Source organism: Morus notabilis, unplaced genomic scaffold (assembly GCF_000414095.1).
Source record: "Morus notabilis unplaced genomic scaffold, ASM41409v2 Scaffold1032, whole genome shotgun sequence".
Classification (NCBI taxonomy): domain Eukaryota; kingdom Viridiplantae; phylum Streptophyta; class Magnoliopsida; order Rosales; family Moraceae; genus Morus; species Morus notabilis.
The window spans coordinates 275,523-297,464 of NW_010366892.1; the positions used below are offsets into that span (position 1 = coordinate 275,523).

At 34.0% G+C, this 21,942-nt stretch overlaps 2 protein-coding genes across 4 annotated transcripts; both read left to right on the plus strand.

Annotated features, from left to right (window-relative positions):
- The first annotated feature begins 12,378 nt into the window (after nt 1-12,378).
- LOC21398299 lies at nt 12,379-16,530 on the plus strand. Of its 3 annotated transcripts, XM_010111402.2 has the most exons (3): nt 12,379-13,528; nt 14,848-16,001; nt 16,122-16,530. In XM_010111402.2, the coding sequence occupies exon 2, from the start codon at nt 14,859-14,861 to the stop codon at nt 15,978-15,980; it is 1,122 nt and encodes a 373-aa protein (XP_010109704.1). In that variant the 5' UTR covers nt 12,379-13,528; nt 14,848-14,858; the 3' UTR covers nt 15,981-16,001; nt 16,122-16,530. The 3 variants fall into 3 exon arrangements, with proteins under 3 accessions (XP_010109704.1, XP_024030071.1, XP_024030072.1); XM_024174303.1 differs by lacking the exon at nt 12,379-13,528 and having other exon boundaries at nt 14,180-16,001; XM_024174304.1 differs by lacking the exon at nt 12,379-13,528 and having other exon boundaries at nt 14,180-16,001; nt 16,132-16,530.
- Nucleotides 16,531-20,165: 3,635 nt separating this feature from the next.
- On the plus strand, nt 20,166-21,514 carry LOC21398300. The gene is made up of 3 exons (XM_024174310.1): nt 20,166-20,432; nt 21,107-21,371; nt 21,495-21,514. The coding sequence occupies exons 1-3, from the start codon at nt 20,166-20,168 to the stop codon at nt 21,512-21,514; spliced, it is 552 nt and encodes a 183-aa protein (XP_024030078.1).
- The last annotated feature ends 428 nt before the right edge of the window (nt 21,515-21,942 follow it).

Here is a 21,942-nt window from a genome sequence, read left to right on the forward strand (position 1 = left end):
CCCACGCTGCAGTAGCTCTCCATTCAACTCTCGCCACGTGGCCATCCGGGACTTAGTTGTCGGCCACTTCTTCCTCTCCGCGAATTAGTGTCCGCCACGTGTCATAATTGAACCCAGGTGTCGGCCACTTACTCCTCTCAGCCTCTCTTCGCGCGACACGTGTCCCGCTCATTTCTTTAGCCAGATGCGTTTGTGTCCGTTGTTTTGCTGTTTTTCCTGACTGAGTGCAACAGAGATTATTCTTCAGCCTCAAACCGTTGTGATGGTTTTTCTTCTCACCATAATCAGCCTTTATTCTCAAAAATTAAGCCTTGTAAATTCTAATTTAATTAGGATCCGTTTTTACATTATTTTTAATTTTCTACTGATAGTTTTTAGCATTCCCAAAACTCTATAAATAGGGCATTTGTTAAGTGTATTGGGTTGTTGATTCTTAGCTTAAATTTAGACACTTTTTCTCTTATTTTCTTGCTCTTATTCTCATATTTTCTCTTTAGAATTTTGTGAGAATTATGTGCAAGCTAGGCTAGAGTTTTTGGGTGAGGCTAGAGATGATCCTATATGTGCAGTGAACTTGTTTGGATTTTGATTCTTCAATGGTTTGTAAGTTTTATACATTTAAGTAAATAATTTTCTTTTATCATATTTCTTCCTCTTATCAATATATTTTATTGTCAACTTTTATATAAATCTAGTCAAGCTCTTTTTATGTGATTGTTGCATGATATTATATATTGGTAGGTATTGTTTTATGAGTAGTCTTTTACATTAATATCGCCAACGGTATATTGTCACTTTTAGATTTCTCATAAGATAATTTTTCCTAATTCTAAACGTTAGAATTTTATTTACTCGAATACATTTTTAATTCATATGTTCTTCTAATATTTATTTTCTGATTGATTGTTTGGGATGTGAAACTTTTAATTGAGTCAATTTATGAATCAAAATCCAAATAGGTGAACAAAGCATATAGAGGATTCTCAATGCCTTACCACTTTTTATTATTGAATTTTCTCCATTTTAAATTGTTCAAAAAATCATCAAAAACACTCTTCTTTTCTTTGTTTGATTGCTTACTTCTCTAACGCTTTTGTTCTACTAATCTCTTTTGTTTGATTTTATTACCTCCTCGTGGGATCGACCGTCTTAATTGTGCTACAATTGACCGCTTGTTTCTGTACACGTTTGGGCATAACCAAATTTTGGCGCCGTTGCTGGGGAGGTGAAACAACAAGGGATAGATTTTATAGGACCTTTTCCACCTTCTTCTGGTTACCTTTACATTTTTCTTGCTGTGGATTACGTTTCTAAATGGGTAGAAGTCGTGCCTTGTCGAACCAATGATAATGCGACAGTTGTGAAGTTCTTGAAAAAGAATGTGTTATCTAGGTTTGGTACTCCGCGTGTTATCATCAGTGATCAAGACACTCATTTCTGCAACTGATCTTTTGAAGCTCTCATGCGAAAATATGGTGTCATTCATAAGGTTACAACTGCCTATCATCCACAGACTAATGGTTAAGCTGAGTTGGCGAATAGGGAGATTAAACTGATTTTGGAAAAGACGGTAAATCCCGACCATAAGGATTGGTCTTCACGTCTTCTTGACGCTCTCTGGGCATACTGTACTGCTTACAAGTCCCCTCTTAGGATGTCTCCCTACAGGCTTGTATTTGGAAAAGCCTATCATTTACCTGTAGAGCTCGAACATAAGGCTTATTGGGCTATCAAAGCCCTTAACTTCGATCTTAGTTCTGCAGGTATTAATCGCAAGCTCCAGCTATCAGAAATTGAGGAGCTGAGAAATGATGCTTACGACAATTTCAGGATCTACAAGGCAAAGATGAAAGTGGCACATGATAAACAAATCATGCGAAAGAATTTTGAGCCGAATCAGAAGGTGCATCTCTATGACTCCTGTCTGCATCTCCACCCAGGTAAGTTGAGGTCGCGGTGGACTGGTCCATTTGTGGTGAAACAAGTTTTTCCCAACGGCGCTGTCGAGGTCGAGGATCCGAGCGATGGGAGAATATTCAGAGTTAATGGCCAGAGACTGAAGCACTACATTGAGCGTGTGAGCCAGGCTGAAGAGATCATTATCGAGGCTCCGGTTTACCAAACTTGAGAAGTTTGCTTCCAACACTTTTGTATCATATTTTTGTTTCTTTGTTTCGTTTAGTGTGTTTTGTGTGCTTTTATTTTCAGTTTATTTTTGTGTGATTTTATATTTATTTGTGTGTTTTGGCGATTCAGTTCTGGAGGCTCAGTTGTGTTCCAATGTTCGTCATCCAGGTGTTCTCTTTCCCCTGTCTCCTTCATATTGCATATATTTTTAGACATTGAGGACATTGTCTGATTTTGGGTTGGGGGTGGTGAGCATATTCATGCGTGAGATTAATTTTTGTCTTGTTGTCATTTTGGGTCAAAATTTTTGTGAGATTATCTAGGTATGATTTCAAAATGTTCAGTTTGAGTCAGCTTTTGCTATCTTAATTACCAAGAAATGATTTCCAGAGTTCTTTTTGAGCACATGTCAGACCTTGTGGTAAGATGGTTGTTAACACATTTAGTTGAGAAAGATTCCTGAGTTTAAGTTTTTCATTTTTTGTGAGTTGTGAGAGTTAAGAAAACAGTTTTTTGAACTTTCATTGATCTTTTGAGTTGGTTGAATCATTATTGGAGCACCATTGCTTGACTTGTGACATTTGCTTAAGGGATGATTTTTGGTTATGAATAATTTTTAGAATTGAGCCATGTGTTGTAAATATTTATCAATTTTTCTTTTGTATTTCTTTCTCAAAAAAAAGAGAAAAAAAAAGAGAAAAAGAAAAAAAAGAGCGCAAGAGCATCATTTTATCATCAATGTTTACGTAGTTTGGTTGTACTCACATCTTGCGCTGCATAGCAGCCAGTCAAAAGAATGCCTTACTACATCAGCTTCATTAAATGTATGTTGTCTCTTGCCTTAAAAAAACAAAAAAAAATGACAAAAAAATAGAGTGTGTATATTTGTTTGTATTTTTCAGCTCTTTGTTTGTTTATGAGATCTTCCTTTTGACCAGAATGAAATCCCAAAAGCTTGTTTATGGTTTGAGTGATAGATTGTCCCAGACATGTGATTTGCCTATCATTTGTCCCAGTTATGGTTTGATCAATGAAATCTCTTATTTTCTTGCTCTTATTCTCATATTTTCTCTTTAGAATTTTGTGAGAATTATGTCCAAGCTAGGCTAGAGTTTTTGGGTGAGGCTAGAGATGATCCTATATGTGTAGTGAACTTGTTTAGATTTTGATTCTCCAATGGTTTGTAAGTTTTATACATTTGAGTAAATAATTTTCTTTTATCATATTTCTTCCTCTTATCAATATATTTTATTGTCAACTTTTATATAAATCTAGTCAAGCTCTTTTTATGTGATTGTTGCATGATATTATATATTGGTAGGTATTGTTTTATGAGTAGTCTTTTACTGCAATATCGCCAACGGTATATTGTCACTTTTAGATTTCTCATAAGATAATTTTTCCTAATTCTAAACGTTAGAATTTTATTTACTCGAATACATTTTTAATTCATATGTTCTTCAAATATTTATTTTCTGATTGATTGTTTGGGATGTGAAACTTTCAATTGAGTCAATTTATGAATCAAAATCCAAATAGGTGAACAAAGCATATGGAGGATTCTCAATGCCTTACCACTTTTTATTATTGAATTTTCTCCATTTTAAATTGTTTAAAAAATCATCAAAAACACTCTTCTTTTCTTTGTTTGATTGCTTACTTCTCTAACGCTTTTGTTCTACTAATCTCTTTTGTTTGATTTTATACCTCCTTGTGGGATCGACCATCCTAATTGTGCTACAATTGACCGCTTATTTATGTACACGTTTGGGCGTAACCAAATCCTAATGCACTTTAGCTGGGGCAAGCATTTAGAGGTGTTCCATTTGAGGGTCATTTCTCAAAATTCCCCATTTTTCATTTCTTTGTAATAAAAGTGGAGGCTTAGGCCCTACTTTAAATAATAATAATAATAATTTACTCAAAATTGAAAGAAAGCTTAAAAAAAGAATTGAATGAAACATAAATGCATAAAATCACAAAAAAAAAAGTGAAATCTACAAAGCATTAGTAATTTTATTCTTATATGCACATCAAAGTAGTAAAACATATTATCTAAAAAGGAAAAAAAAAACCAATATATGGGTTGGTCTCGAATTTCAATAGTGGAAAAACAATGAGAAAAAAAGGGAAGAAAAAAAAAAAGAAAACACTTCGACAAACCTATGTACAATCTAAATAAAAAATACAAAGAAGGGATTTATTTTTAAATATACCATCAATTTTAAAAGTTATTCAAAAAGTATATCGTGTATTTAAGGCTTCATCAAATATATACGAGGACATTATAAATGTTTACAAATTCATTTCATGTACTGATTTTTTACTACAATTTTTTCATAAAAATAGATAAAATACTCTTTGACAGTTTAGCTGCTAACCTAATTAATTGGTTTGTGAAGGGTAGTCTCGTCATTTTCTTAAAAAAATATTAGTCAAAATTGAGAATTGACCAGTTCCTTGGTATGAATTTGATACAAATTTTAAATGTTCCGGTATTTATTTGATAAGATCTAAATTGCATGGTATACTTTTTGAATAAACTTAAAATGCAAGGTATCTTTATGTAAATAAATAAAGTTTTTAAAAGGAAAAAGCAAACATTAAACAACAACTAGAAAAAGGTAGAGACGTACTACGTAGTTCGTTTGGAATTAAAAGACACTTCTCTAGTTCTATCGGTTTCATTGCAACTAAACATGCAAAGTAAATAAAAAAATTAAAACATTTTAAAAAAAAATCATTTAACCACCCCTCCCCGGTTAATATACCCTTTTCATAGAGATATTTGGTTTCCCTCCAAAATCTTCCATCTCTTCTTCTTCTCCTTCTTCTCCTTCTTCCTTTTTCTTCTTCCTTCTTCTCTTCGAGAAAATCCAAGGGTCCAAAGACGATTTTCTTTGCTATGGTAGGGGCGATCGCGGCTCTGTTCGCTTACTATTTGCAATTCATTGTGATTGGATTTAATCGTGATTCTCTCGCCAACCGAGCACCTCCGATCGAAGCTAGAGGTCCACCCAATACTGTCGTCATTGGAGCTCCAAACATCAAAACTGCTGCCATCGGAGCTCCAACCATCAGAACTGCTACCATCGGAGCTGCTTCCGTCGGAATGGCTGTCGTCGGAGATCCTCCCATCAGAATGGCTGTCGTCGAAGCTCCTCCCGTCGTAATTGCTTAGTACTCATATTTAAACAATCACTATCCTATTTGGTTTCAACCAAAATGATTTTCTTAATTCCAATCTCTCTTATTGTTCGATTTTGATTTCCTTTTAAAATTATGGTATATCTTAATTGAGGAGCGGGTGTCCTTTTTTATAGGGATTAGAAAAGACCATGGCATCGTCTCTTTTCGATGTGGGACAAAGAGCTTTTCCACTTTTTCCCAATTTATTGAGAGTTTTCCCTTCGATTTTCCTAACTTCATAGAAGTACTTTGAGAGTCAATTTCTCATTTCACTCGTTCACCATTTTGAGTGTATAAATATATCATTTTGTTCTCCACACAACGAAGAACACAATTCCAAATTGAATCGTCACTAACGCGAAGTGGATTTTGCTCAAAATTAAGCCTTAAAATGGTACTGATAAGTGCATGAAAATGCACCTAAATTGTTCATAATTGTTAAATAAATTAGGTTTTAATTAAATATTTTCATGGAATTAATTTTATGTGGAAGTATTTTATTTTAATTTAATTTAATTTGTTTTTATAGGGAAATAAGGCATTTGGGCCAAAACTAAAAGAATAAAAAGAGAAGAAGCCAATCATAATCCTATCAGAAGCCCATTAGCCGAATGAGCCGCGCGAGCCACTCCTCCAAGCCGCGCCACGTGGTGATTTCTACCGTGTTCCCCACTTTTCCCTCTCACCCATGCGCGCGTTTCATTCACGCTAGGCCCAGATCGTGAGTTCTCTGCACGCGTGCGTAAGCCAACCCCTTTCTTCTTCCACATGGGACTCAGTCGTCCCCTTTCGTACGCGCGTTTGGCGTGCACTGCTCCCTCCCCGGGTGAGTCTCCTCCACGCGTGCGTCAAGCGGTTCTTCATTTCTCTCCGCGTGGGCCCCGACCGTGCAAATCCTCCCACTCATAAGCGCCACATGTCCCTATGGGACCCAGCTGTCAGCTATTTCTTCTTCTCCGCGAATCATAGCGTGCCACGTGTAAAAATTGATGCAGTTATCGTCAATTTTCTCCTCTTAGCCCCTCTTCTCGCGACACGTGTCCCACTCATTTGGAATTCTTTAGCCAGTGATCAGTTTTGTTTCGTTGGGATAATTTTAGCATTCACTCTCAAAATAAAGCCTTGCAAATTTGAATTAAATAGAAAAATGTTTTTAGTTTTATTTTCTTTATTATTTTTGTTGATGATTGTAACTTTTGGCATGGCCCAAAAACTCTATAAATAAGGGCTTTGTTAAGTGTATTAGGTTGCTGAATTTTAGCCTAAGTTTTGATATTTTTCTCTCATTTTTGTCTTGCTTTTGTTCTCATATTTTCTCTTTAGAATTTTGTGAGAATTATGTGCAAGCTAGGCTAGAGTTCTTGGGTGAGGCTAGAGATGATCCTATATGTGTAGTGAGCTTGTTTGGGTTTTGATTCTCTAATGGTTTGTAAGTTTTATACATTTAAGTAAATGATTTTGTTTTATCATATTTCTTCCTCATATCAATATATTTTATTGTCAACTTTTATATAAATCTAGTCAAGCTTTTTTTATGTTATTGTTGCATGATATATATTGGTAGGCATTATTTTATGAGTAGTCATTTACTACAATATCACCCTGAGGTATATTGTCGCTTTTAGATTTCTCATAAGATAATTTTTCGTAGTTCTAACCGTAAGAATTTTATTTACTCGAATACATTTTTATTTACAAGTTCTTCAAATATTTATTTTCCGATTGATTGTTTGGGATGTGAAACTTTCAATTGAGTCAATTTATGAATCAAAATCCAAATAAGTGAACAAAGCATATAGAGGATTCTCAATGTTTTACCACTTTTAATTATTGAATTTTCTCCATTTTAAATTGTTCAAAAAAATCATTAAAACACTCATTTCTCTTCTTTATTCGATTGCTTACTTTCCTAACGCTTTTTATTTGCTAATCATTTCTTATTCAATTTATCGCCTCCTCGTGTGATCGACCGTCCTAATTATGCTACAATTGACCGCTTATTTTTATACACGTTTAGGCGTAATCAGGTACCCTAAAAATAGTTTTAAAGCTATTTTTCCAACACAAAATTCTTGGATGCATAAGGCAATTTAGCCGTGGACGACTTCAAAGCTCTCCACAACTCCACTTCTTCTTCAAGGTCTAAAGACATCACTTTTAAAGGGGGCAATCTAAAGGATTTGGACTTATTAGCTTCACTCTTAGCTAAAAGCCTTTCAAGCTTTACACTTATGGAAGTCATCTACAAAGGCCAATTATTAGAGGTTTTAAGTATCAGGTGTGAGAATTCAAAGGCTCAATTAGGTTTGATATCATAACGAAGGTTTAGAAATACTCTGCCTTCTCTATTATTTCATCAAGCAATTCAAAGGCTCTCATGGTGTTACTAGAAAGTGACTTCGTCTTGTTTATTTCAGTATATCTTCACACAACGTGAAATTAATCAGTGAACTGTAAACAAGCAATTTATGCACAACCCCAACTCCACCCACCTTATTTACTATAATCAAAAGCATCTTTGCTCTTCCCCTGCATTCCTCAATCCATTCTCCACACCCATAAGGAAATGCCTCACTCGGGACAAACCTAAAATTCATCATTTCATATATTAGCTCCACACTAACCTCAAACTCTTGCAGTCTGCAAAACCCAAGTACCAATGTACAACCACATACCCATATCCGTTTTCAACCAAACCCCTTTTCTTTTGACCCAATAAGTTGTTAACTTCAACAACCTCCCAAGCGCTATGGCTCTTGCACATCCATGAATCAACACATTATGGTTATGTTTATTTGACCGCATTAAAACAATGCATTGTATAATAATACATTTAAGAGTGGAGCTACATTGGGGTCACGAGTGGCAGTTGCCTCCGGCCCAATGGCTCCTGTCATGCTCTAATATTTAAGCTTTAAATATACTCATTTTCAATCTTAAAACCTCAAATAAACTAAGTCAATTATAGTACTATGTAAACTTATGTTTTATGGACTTTAATTTTAAAAAGTAGATTAAATTCTATTACAAGCTTACATTAGGAAGAAGAATAAAGATGATAATAAAGTAAATAAAATGAAGGTAAAAAGAGAGACAAAGTTAAGAAAATATAGTTGAATTGTAATTTTCACTTTAAGATTTTAGTTCCATTATGCCGCCCTTGAAATTTTTTTAGATCTGTCACTGAATACATTAATACAATGTTTGGTATGACTATCATATAATATAACTTAATACGGAAGGTAAATTGATACGATCTATGTCGTATTATTGAATATAACTTATTTTTAGCGTATTGTATTGAATTATTCTATAACAAATCCATGATTTATGTCGGGATTGGACACGACTGGGGTCGGGATTAGACAGTCATAGAGTCATACCGGAGCCTATAATTGTTTAAGAAACTTCTTTTACATTTTTCAGGGGGCACACTGCAAATTTATATTTTCTAAAATTTACATTTTGACCCCTCAATTTGTATAAAATACGTTTTGACCCTAACATTTTTATAAAATTACATTTTTATCCTATATTTTAACAAAATTACATTTTGACTCTAAAACTTTTAGAAAATTATATTTTGACCCAAAATGTTTAAAATTTACATTTTAATCCTAAAATTTTTAAAATTTTACATTTTAACCCTTTACACAATATATCCTAATATCAAATACCGTATTGTAAATACAATACAAGCTACTAAACATGATGCAAAGGAAAAGGCAAGCCTAGATTGCCGGGTCTCTCCTCCACCTGGGTAAGTAAGTGGTAGGGACAGAAAAAGTGTGTTTGATAGTGCTTCTTGGAGCTCAAAATCACTTCTTTAGCCATCAGAAGTTGATAATGGTGTTTGGTAAAACCCATAAAAAGTGATTTTTAAAGAATTTTTGAAGCATCTACAGTCAAAATCAGAAGCAGTCTAAAGGTAACTTTGGCTTTTAGATCGTGCGAGAATCAGCATAATACAATTAATTATTATTAACAAAGTTATATTAAATAATTAATTATTAATTACTAATTATATTGTATATTAATTAATAATTAATAAATAGATATACTTAATAACTAATAAATTATAACACCTCGAAGAATTAAACATGTTTAATTATGTTAACTGTGATATATTAGTGTACCTAATATTAGTTTTTCTTAATTAATCATGTCATTAAAAAATTTTAAGTACTTAATTTTGAAAATACATTTACTTTTACTTTTCCTTCTAAACACCCTTTACTGTATATTTTTAAATTTGTCCTTCCTATTCTTTTTCCTTTTTCTTTCTTTCTTTTCCTTTTCTCTCTCTCTTCCTTTTCTTTTCTTTCTTTTCTTTTCTCCTCCTTTCCCCATAGCTGCTCCCTCTCTTTGTTCTCTTTCCTTTTCTCTTCTTTCTCTCCTTTGCTTCCCTTCAACGACGCTACCCACTCATTCTCTCTCCCTCTCGCTGGCGCTCTCTCCCCCTTCTCCCGCGCCCTCTCTTTCCCGGCCCTCTATCTTTTCTCCCTCTTTCTCTCTCTTTGGTTGTTCGTGGCCGAACAACAAGGAAAAAAAACAGAGAAAAGAGAGAACGGCTCCATCAACTAATTTGAGGTAAAACCCCTTGAAACCCACTCATTGATTTGAATTTCTAACTTGAGGAATTGTGATTTTGGTTAGATTTGATGAATTTTGGTTAGGGTTTAAATTTGAACAAATTGTGGTTGAACTCGGATTAAATTTAGGGGTTTTCAGTTATTCAACTTATTGAAGTGTTTGGAAACCGATTTTAGTAATTTCCTGAAAATTTGTTTTGGAACTAAACTCAAACTGCAGGTTTTGGCATTTACTTACTGATGTTGAAATGCTGCTGAAATTCCTTAAAAAAAACTTATTTTTGAGCTAAATTTCAATTAGAAACCAAATTAATTGTTTGAGTTTAAATTTTTAAAGAATTCCAAATTGAATTATGAAAATTGGTTACAAACCTTAGATTTGAGTCAAGGCACACTAATAGGAAGCAATTGAACATAATTGAACTAGAATTATTTTAGAGGTGATAACTAAGTTCTTATATATTGTTTTGATTACGAAGCTAGCGGCACGATCGGACGTAGATCTTCAAGAATATACGGTTGGACAACGTGAAGTTAAGAGGTAGGATATTCTTTTTCATATCCTTGTTAGCCTGTTTTAAAGTGTTTTGGCATATGTAAATATTTTTAAAGATAAAATATGTTTGATAAAGAAAAGTAGTTTAAGACAATAGCATGATTATTGCTATTGAACTTATAATGAACTGATTTAAAGTTTTAATATATATTTTTTTCAAAATAAGATATCTTGCGAACTGGTAAACCCGCTGATGGCCTAGAAATCAAGATATGGAGATCATATCCTTAGGAGTAGGACCCAAAATCCGGACGGGCCACTACGGTAGATTATGGCCTTGCTATTGGTTGTAAGTAATTTATCATAGCTATAAATTACTTGTTTATGCCTATAACTTGAATTTTAGTTTATTTTCATATCAAAAAAAGAATGTTTGGTTCTGGCTGATGTGTTAGGACTGTGCATTTTTATTTATTTATAAAGTTTTCTAAAATATATCCTATTGGGCATTCCACTCGCTTTTATTATGTTTTCAATGTTTTAACCCCTCTCGAGAGTTAACGGTTTAGATTTACAACACGACAAGTGAATGCCAATGGATTGAAGGCGCGAGATTCGAAGTGGTTCATTTGTTTTGAATTTACAGTTTTTAATTCTCAGATGTACTATATTTCTGTATATAAACTATATTGGTCAACATTGTCCCATAGTTGTATTATTTTTCTTAGATTTTATAAACCGTTTTAAATATTGTTTATAAAAGAAAGACTCCAAAGCAATATCTTTTAATATCTACTTTGTGAATATGCATTTTTCTCAGTGTAATTAAGTTAATTTTCATTAATTAAATCCTAATAATCACGGTCTCATCTTTGGAGTCGTGACATAAATAGTAATTACTTCAGTATTAATTAAATATTAATTTATTAATATTAAGTTTTTATTTTTGTTAATAAAATAAAATAATCATTATTTATTTAGTTAAAAATTAATTATAAAAAATTAATTATATAACATATTAACAATATAACAAGTAATAATAGGTTATTAAATAAATAATTAATAATTAATATAAATTATATATTATGTTAATTATAATCTATTAATTAGTAAATATTGGGTAAATAAAAAATAAATAGTAATTACTCAATTAATAATTAATATTAAATTATAATTATTAATATGTAATATATTAATAAAAAATTATTATAAAAATAATGATTATTAAAAATGGATCATGTGATGTATCAAATAATAGATTATTAATTAAACATTAATCTTTAATTAACTAATTATTTAATCATGTAAGTAAAAGTTAATAATTTAAGTAGTAAAAGGAATATTAATAAATTATGTATATATTAATTATTTTCTTAATATACTAATTAATTATTTATAATCTAATAAATATAAGTACATTACTAACATAATAATTACTTATAATTAATTACTAATTACTATTTTTAATTATTTAGCATATTAATTTAATATATATATATAGTTTAATTACTAATGTATTCATTAATGATAATTTATTCATTATTATATTATTAATATATTCATTTTTATTTCCTAAATAATTATCAATTATTATTTATTTTATATATTAATTTAATGTTATTAATTACAACCATCTTAACTATCTACAGAAATTCAACCTCACAATTTATCTAACGTTATTATATTATTTTTAAAACCAACAATATTTATATAATTATTTTAAAAAAAATAACATTTATATAATTATAATTTATTAAATACTCAATTACTTCTGTGACAATTATTTTTTATTTTAACACAACTAAAAGGAATTTTTTAAAATTTATAACACTACTCAAAGTCCCACAGCCCTCCATTTTTTTTTTTTCGATAATTCACATTTCATAGAGCCCTTCTTTTTTTTTTTTTTTTTACTTTCGATAAATCAGAACCCCAAAATTTTGGCCTATAAATAAAAGTTCTTCCATTTACAATTTCCATTTTCCACGCCAAAATTCCCGATTCCTATATCTCAGCAAGTTCTCTTACGCTATCTCACCAAGACCAATTTCAGAACGGATTCAGTTCATTTCCTTTTCGTAAATTCTCGCCTTCTTTTCCTCCGTTAAGGTTTCAATTTTTCTGTAATTCAATCTTGATCTGATAATTTGCTCGATGCCGATTTAATTTAAGCTCTGATCCTCTTTTTGATTAGGTACTTTTATTTTATATGTATAAATCCGTCAAATTCTGGACCAAATTATAGTTTTTTTTTAAGGATCTGTTGGTAATTGAGTTGTTTTGGGTTAGGGTTTAATCGAATTGGTGGCAGATGGATGATCGGTGTGGTTTTTATGGCCTTTTTTTTTTTTTTGTGGGGGGGGGGGGGGTTATTTGGTTGTTTTGAATTTGATGTTTGCGTTTAGTGGACGAAAAAACTGGGATCTTATAATGCCTCTTTACCACCATATTACAGCTTGCATATTTGAAGGTTAAATTGAGAATCCCATTGAATTGCTGATATTTGATTGGTTGCAAATACACATACAAGTTTATATATATGTATATATATTATATTTCCTGATTATATATGTGTGGTATTATTGCTACGGCTTATTAACTTATTGTGATAATTGTGTTTGCATATGAGATCTTTGAAAAATGATGTGGAGTCAGTATCTCAGGTGTCAGGGTAGAGGATAGCTTGTTGCCGATTTATGATTGTTATCATCCTTTTGCATCTGTTTGCTATGGTGGACTTGTATTTTTTTTTCACGCAAACTTCAGATGTTATAGTTAGTGAATAAAGATTTTTCAATGATAAACTTTGTCGCCATATGTTGTTTGTGTGATCATTACATCTGTTTCCTGACATAACTGCAGGTCTTCGGACTGATTGGTGACCTTGTGGCTTGAGAAGTAGTTGCTTAATTATTATTCAAGAACTGTAGTTTCAAGCTTTGTAGTGCTATCCGTTGCTTCATAATTGTTTCATAGTTTGGAGTTTGGAGCATTGTAGAGTGCTTGCCTTGTGATTTTCTTTATAGAGTTGGGTAAAGATTCAGTAATTTTCAATTGGTATCAGTCTAACAGAAATAGAGATTCAGAAGCTCGGTAGGGAATATATTTAGAGCTCCTCCTCTTGGTAAGTTTAAATGCTGTTGAATGATTCTTTGTCCTGATAATCTTGTTATATTTTCAACTTCAAACAACGGCCGTTCTGTTATGGGTTGTTTGCTTGTTTAGGAGTTGTTAATATTTGATCTCACAACAGTAGGACCTATTAATCCTACATCATATTAGCATTCCATTCTGTTTTGTTTTTGTTTGAAAATAAATTAGTTTGGGACTAATAAAATATGCTTTGTAGCTTGTAGTTTCACTAAAATTCATTTCTTATCAAGCTGTCTTCATTTATCATCTTACTTTGTGGTTCGTAGTTTACTTTGAAGTTTATGGATAATTAGTTTATAACTAATGACCATAAGAGGTCAATGGCCATATTTTCCTAATGTGTTGTGCCATTAACTGAGGCTTGACTTGTATCATTAGATAACAAAGGTGATTGTGGTATTAAGACTAGCGGCTTATGGACAATCTTAAAGGTAAGTTTATGGGGCAGATTGAGGCAGCCAGTCGTCGAAAGTATTGAGAATGACACAAAAAAATTGGGGGGGGGGGGGGGGGGAAAATAAATCTCGGTAAGTTTAGAGGTCTTCCTTGGACTCCATAAGGGCTTGATTTATATCATACATAGCTCTATAGGAGGAAAAAAAAAAAAAAAGGGGGGGGGGGGGGGAAAATAAATCTCGGTAAGTTTAGAGGTCTTCCTTGGACTCCATAAGGGCTTGATTTATATCATACATAGCTCTATAGGAGGAAAAAAAAAAAAAAAAAAAAAAAACCTTCTCCCCCTTTTAGTTGAATTGATGGTTGCGAAAATTATGAGGCTTCACCATTTTGATAAGGATCCTAAGAGTAAAAAAACCGGGGTAGCAGACCTTTTTTAGATTGACTGGTTGGTCGTTCAGTACTGTTGTAGCTATTGGATTTTGGGTTTTGTTCTATTGAATCAATGAATAAAGATGCTATTCACAATAGTCTGAAAGATGAGAAAAGAGGTTAAGAAAGATCATTGCTGTTTATCCCTCTGTCTCTCTTCCAACACACATATGTTACAGAATAAGATAATGAAATTTGTGTTGTGATCAATATTGGTTCTAGTTGTGTTCGTGTGCCTATAATGGGCTGTATTGAACTTGGCTATGCGGATAAAAAAATTTATATATGCATATACACAAAACGCACACATGTGCCCAGGATTCATTTCCTCCTCTCTTTCTTGTCGTTACTGAATGTTATAGTTGTACATGTGTATTTTCTTTTTTCAAAATTGATAAAGCATTTGATTATTTATGAGTACTAGTGTTCTGATGAATTATATGTGTCGAGTAAACTACACAGTATTTTTCAAGATGGCTGGTGTCAATCGAAGAATTTGTACTGATTCAGATATGCGTGCTCTTCACAAAGAACTGGATGAAATTTCATGCCCCATCTGCATGGACCACCCCCATAATGCTGTTCTCCTACTTTGCAGCTCGCATGACAAGGGTTGCAGGTCTTATGTATGTGACACAAGTTATAGGCACTCAAACTGCTTGGACCGGTTTAAAAAGATAAGAGCCAATAATAGGAACAATCCAACTCCATCCAGTTCTTTAGCACTAAACTCGAACAATTTGAGACCAAACTTGAATGAGGATAATCAAAATCACAACCTAAATGAAAGCAATGCTGTTATATCTGTTGATTTGCATGGAGAACCGCGAGAAAATAACACTCGAGATCTAAATAGGCTTTTAGAAACACAGGAAGGCATTGTGGAGGCTGTTGATTCAGAGCCTTTAAGAGAAAGGGTAGAAGTTGATGAGTTTGGTGTGGAGAATTCATCAGAGTCCGATTTGAGCTTGAAATGTCCTTTGTGCAGAGGAACTGTTCTTGGCTGGGAGGTCGTAGAAGAGGCTAGAAAGCACCTTAATTTGAAGAGAAGAAGCTGCTCCCGTGAATCCTGCTCATTCTCCGGCAACTACCAAGAACTCCGCCGACATGCTCGGAGGGTTCATCCTACCACTCGACCATCTGACATCGACCCATCTCGTGAACGAGCTTGGCAACGCCTTGAGCACCAAAGAGAACTTGGTGATGTCGTCAGTGCTATCCGTTCGGCAATTCCTGGCGCTGTCGTGGTCGGGGACTATGTCATTGAGAATGGAGATAGGCTAGGCGGCGAAAGGGCCGGTGGTGACGCTAACGGACCATGGTGGACAACTCTGTTTCTGTTCCAGATGATAGGCAACATGGACAATGCAGGGGATCACCGAGCTCGGCCAAGGGCGTGGACAAGGCATAGGCGCTCAGGCGGAGCCAATTCCGATCGCCGGTTGATCTGGGGTGAGAATCTGTTGGGTCTTCAAGACGACGACGACGAAGATGACCTTCGAATACTTAGCGACAATGGAGAAGACACCTCTCCAGCCCCTCCTAGAAGGCGTAGGCGTTTGACACGGTCAAGATCAGATGAAGATCAACCATGAGTCGTGCCATTCCTATTGCCGGTAAATTTTCCCATGTCTCTTGAAACAACTTTGATTTCTTGATGCTGGATTTGTACATGGGCATTATTTGCCCTTGGTCTGATCTGACCCAGTTGGTGTCACCACCATAATTGTTCCCAGTAATGTGCAGAAAGCTGTGTTTCACGGCCTTTTTGTGGTAGGGAACTTTGGTTTCAGAAAGTCAAGAAAAGCCCAGCAGCTCGGTTAAAAGTGTGGGCCTGGGTATTGCTTGTGTGAAGATAAATGCATGTATGTGATGGGAGTTTGAAAGGGGATTTTTGTTTAGCGCCGATTCTCCAACAACATAGGAGTGGAAAGAGGTGGAAAATTCTGCTCGCTGGGGGCTAAAGAGAGTCAGCATCATTGTGAATGTTTAAAATTCAGTTGGAGATTGTTTTCATGCAATTACGCGTTTCTGATTACCGTTGTTCAACTTGTATGATAAGTTCAGTTAATTTCTTTTTCTTGTATCGTATTGATTCCGTTTTATTGGTTCTTTGTATGATAATCTGTTTTTCAAATTGAATAATCAATATAGCCTCTGCAAAAGATAAAAATTAGTAATGGATTAATATGCCCCTTTGGAAGGTACCACTTAGTTTGAATTAAGATTTAAATTTTATGAGAGAAAATATTATAGTAGAATTTTTTAAATTTAAATTTTTGTGAGAGAAAATACTGTTTATTATAATTCTAGTGGCTTGAACTTGACCTCCAAATGCACCTAAAATTTTGCTAAAAGGGACAGCGGTGCCTCTAGTTGAATGAGAAATTGTAATGTAGAATAGGAGATGAATTGCAAAGTACGGCAGAAAGCCAGGTCCCTGGCCAGGCAGCTAATCTCACTAGAATTAGAAAGGCTTGTATTGACTTGAGACCTTTGGGGGTTTTTTTTTTTTTTTTCCTTTTTCTTTTTCTTTTTCTTTTCTTTCCTGGTAAGGCTGTTTAGTGTTTACTATTAAAGGTATTCTGACGATGGAAAATAAATTTTAGTTTTACGGAACTAGATTTCAGAAATTTTATAAAATATTTTAATAATGTATTGAGGAATTTAGTTACATATTATCTTGTCTATTTTATACTAAAGAATTCTAAGGAATTGGAAAAAAAAAAAAAAAAAAAAAAAAAAAAAAAAAAAAAGAGGGGTGGATCCCTGATTGGTAGGTCATCTTATTGTTGTCATGCCACCACCACTGATGGTTGTGCCATGTGAGAGGTTATTGAAACATTAGAGCATAATTTGTATCCTCAGCGCCCATTAATTTGAATCTGGAGGCAAACTTCCTAGAGCTTTGACTGATTAGGTGGGCAAAATCAAAGGGGCGCCCAAAGAGAGGAAACTCTTTAAAAAGCTTTGATGGTTGTAGGTAAAAAGACCATCTTCAAGCTCCGAAATCAAAGTTGTGAATCAACTCCTTTCCCCTAGCTCGTAAAACCAACAAAAACACCTAACTGCGCACGGTAGTCTTGTGTCTCATGCCATCGCGATTTTTTTCTTTTTAATGGTCTTATGAATTGATGGACCTTGTTGGGACAAATTTATAATGGAGATCACCTTTTGAAACGTTTCAAAAATTGAGAACGAAAGATTTGATCATGGACTAGAAATGAAAATAAAAGATTGCCATAATTCAATTCAAACTTGCATGAAGTAATCAGCTTAGCTACCACTATATCATTACATGCAATATTATCTAGAACTTTCCAAGCAGCTAGTACTTCCTTGTGTTATTTGATACGCCTGTGCCAAGATATACAAAAGGAACGTGGTGGTTTTTAAGATTACGACTATTCCACATACTCCTCCAAATTTCAAAGAGCTAAAATTCTCTAGACCTCTCTCCGACATAACGATCTTGATGTGGCCAATTAGGAGTTGCAGATCCGTACAGCTATTTTGTTTTATTTATGCTTTGACTGTGATGTGATTTAGCCACTGATATTCTTTCAACGGCCAATATTGGTGGACTCGGCATGTGCAGTTTCTGCCACAAACCAAAGGATGGCATTGAAAGCTAAGAAAATGAGAGGGCAAACAAGCTCAGACACAAAGTAGAAAAATGCTTGGGCACAACTAATAAAATGTGTGTATATTTCTGGACCTCATGTTGTGGACCTGTAGTTTATTAGTGTGTGGTGTTCAGCACCGCTCGTGTCTTTAACGTAGTTGGAGTAAGGACTTTAGTCATTTTTTTGTAATTAACTAGTTGAACAAGTGATTGAAATGTTTGTCTGGCCATGTTAATTACAAGAGTATTAGATGCCTTCCTCATGTCATTCCCCATGTGAGCCCCTATTAGTCCTTGTTCTAGTGCCCACATGAATAACAGCTTAAGGCGACAAATTATTTTCCCTTCATAAAAATATCTCTTTGCCCACATGCTTAATCAACATCTATAATAGGTGTTAATACTATTAAATGGTGACTGAGAAACAGAATGGAAGGGGCCAGGGGAATCTGTTTGTGGATCATTTAAAATCATGAACTAGATCAAGTTAGCTAAAGGTTAAGAATCTTCCTTATTTGTTATAACATAATCTAAAATGTGAATTTAGTCTCTTTTTTTTTTTTTTTTTTGCACACAGTGGTCTTTATTAATTAACCTTCCTTTTCCTTTGACTTATATAAGCCTGATGTTCAGTATCAATGCACATTCCCAATCCATTTTCATTTTTCCTATTGTTTCTTAACATAAGATTTCGTTAAAATCACAATAAGATGAAAAAAGCACGTAAAATTAACAAACCCGAAATAAATATGACGGTTTAAGATAGAACTCTACTAGTAAAGTATTTTTCTATCCTATCGTAAATATTTCATTAAAAAAAAAATTGGTCTTTTTGCCTAAGAAAATGGAGGGCCTTGCTTCTTCTTAACGGTCCAATTAGGCGACTGCTTGCCAAGCTTGATTGGAGAGCAAGTGCCTTGTGCAGTGTTGCGTGTACGTGTATATTTTAGTTTAGATTATCAGCTAGACATTTAGAAGAGACTAACAAAACAGATCTAGCCTTTTGAGCTTGGAAACTCCCAACTTGGTTCACTTTATAAACAAGTTGGTTTTAGAGCATTGGCCGACTTTGTCAACATCAAACGAGTGGATAAGGCTTATCCCTTGGTTTGTTTAATTAAAAGGGTAATTAGATAGCATGCATCACATTCACACTCCACCCAAGTAAATCTTTGACTGGTGACCGGTAAAAAAAAAAAAACAGAGAGAGAAAGAGTCCGTACCATTTCATAATCTGGAACCAACCAGATCGTAGAGCCATGGACTTACAAGTGTATGGCCAAACAAAATGCCACCAATGCTAAACCCCATTTAGCTAAATCAAAATCTATTTCCTTAATACCAACCACATGATCATGTTATTTATTTAATCTCCATGTTACTAAGAATCCCAAGCCAACGCTTCCCCACTCACTGCTTGGTTGTCTCACCGGACGTCTTCCTTATATTCACTCAATTTTCCTTTGTCTTCTTCTCCCCTAAAGCCTCAAAACACTAGACAGGAATCTTTAGCGTATGAAACTGCACGGGTAGATCTCTCAGAGCTGTCCATTTGACCTTAAAATAATCAAATCCTCATCTCTTGACTCTCTCTCTCACTCAAGGCACTATATAGAGGAGACACAAAATACATATAAAACCATGCAGGTGAGCAATTGTGTAAAACTTCATAGTAAAAAACAAACACTTTTTGCATAGGCTCACATATTTCCCATCTTGGTCTAATATTGTAGCAGTTTCTTCAATGGCTCTTCAAGGCAACACATGACAAAGGAAAGGATGATGGTCCAGGCCCTACCAACCAGAAGGAAATAGCTAGTGGTAAGGCCCAAAGAAATATCACCTACTCTGAACGCTCTTATGGTTTCACAACCCATTTTCAAAACCATCGCATTATTTATATTTGACCAACTTAATTTTTTTCTCTTGTTCAGATGATCATGTGGTTGGACCAAAACATATAATTGTGTTGAGGCGTGATGGTGGGGTGTATGGGAGATTTAAAAACGTCAAAGGAAGCAAACCGGGTACTAAGAAGTACTTAAAGTTGTTTCTCCTTTGTAGAAAGGATATAGCAACCGCTTGCTTTTACGACACTACTAATTTGAAGAGGCCTAGTGACATCAACACAAGACAAAATCAGATCAATAATTCCATGAAGATGAAGAAAGAAGACATTGCTAGGGGTTTAGGCATTAGTAAGATGGATCAGACTAATCATTCGGGCAACAAGGTTTTACCGATAAGCGAAACGACATTGTCAACCAACAATACAAGCACAAACGACCAAAGTGTTGGCACATCAGAAAAGAAGGAAAAACTCAAGAGGGATAAGGCCAAAACCATGTCAAGAATGAAGGAGCTTTTGAGGTGGGCTGCGGCTGCTAAATCTGAGAGGGCGGGTAAATTCATAGGTCGAAAGGTAAAAATCTTTTTTTTTTTTTTTCTTTTTTTCCTTTTTGAATTTAGAGATACTCACATTTTAATTTTTATACCCTCAGTTCTAGATATTTTGAGCCTTTCTCTATAATGTTTAATGATAGGTGGAGGGAACTTTGTATTGTGCCAGTAGACTTTGCATGTTGATTGGATATTTTGTAATTAGGTGGAAGATGTTATAATTATTAATGCCCAAATTGAGAAGGCCCCGCATCTCTAATAATTAAAATTGTGGGGGAGTATAGATAAATTTTAGCCCCTTCTCGGTTTTGTTTTGTTTTTGTTTTTTTTTTTTAAATTGGAGGAGAAGGATGATAGAGGCAAGTGTAAAATTATCAATAGGCTGTGTTTGTAACCACATAAAATTTAAGTAAGACTTGTTAAAAAAATGTACTCTCTAAAATGTCGGATTCGTTACACATGTATGTGTTTATGGTTATGTTTAGTTCGCTGATTTGAATTTTTAATTCGAGTTGAAATGTGACTTTATGTGAGGGCTTTTTACTGTAGTAAAAAAATTAGATGTAATTGTTTCTGAGAGCTTTTTACTGTAACAAAACTCAATTCGGTGAAATAAACGGGAGCCTATATTTATGGAACTGGTAGTCAAGTTGCTTGATTTGAGGCTTAAAGCGGTGTACTATTTTGTTAAATCAGGTTCTGCAATTTAGAAACAGAGGAGCTCTTAAAGCAGTACCCGATGATGATCAACTCAGCAATGAATCGCCCAAGATCAGCTTTAGATGGGATGTAGAAAGCTGCTCCACAATCTCCTCTGCTTATTCAGCCATTTCAGCGCCTTCTTCATTGAAAAATGATTCAACCCTAATCACACAACGGTCACTATATTCAATCACTAACATTCATCATTCAGATCACAACCCACCAAGGAAAGGAAATTGGATCACAACAGATTCAGAATGTATAATCATCTCTCAAACCTTTTTTTTTATTTTTATTTAATTATTTGTAATTACTATTATTACAATTATTATTTTGTACTCCTTTAACTTGGATATGTTTATTCTTTTTTGTTGGTAAACAGTTGTGGTGCTAGAGCTGTGAAGAAAGAGTGGAAGATCTTTGACGTAAAATCAACTGTTGGGAATCGCATTAAGGTGCATGAAGATGTTTGTTAAAATTCTAATTTTTGCGAGAGGCTGATAGGATTTTAAATGTAACATCAATTTAAGGATTCTATATCTACATTTTTAAAGTCTGACACGCTAACAGATTTATTATGTGGATTAATCTAGTGGTGTTATGAACAGAAAATATTCATTGTGGAGCCCAAAATAATTAGAATTTTGGGAGATTGTTAAGTTATTGTCACAGGAATGTGTGTGTGTTTGTGGTTTTTTTTTTTCCATAAAATAACTGGCTTTTATTAATCTCGAAATGCAGAGCAGTGTCTGCACAAACAGCAACTGAAATCTCATACACCTCCTAAAAAGTATCAGGAAATGATATATCTGCCAGCTCAAAAATTCAAA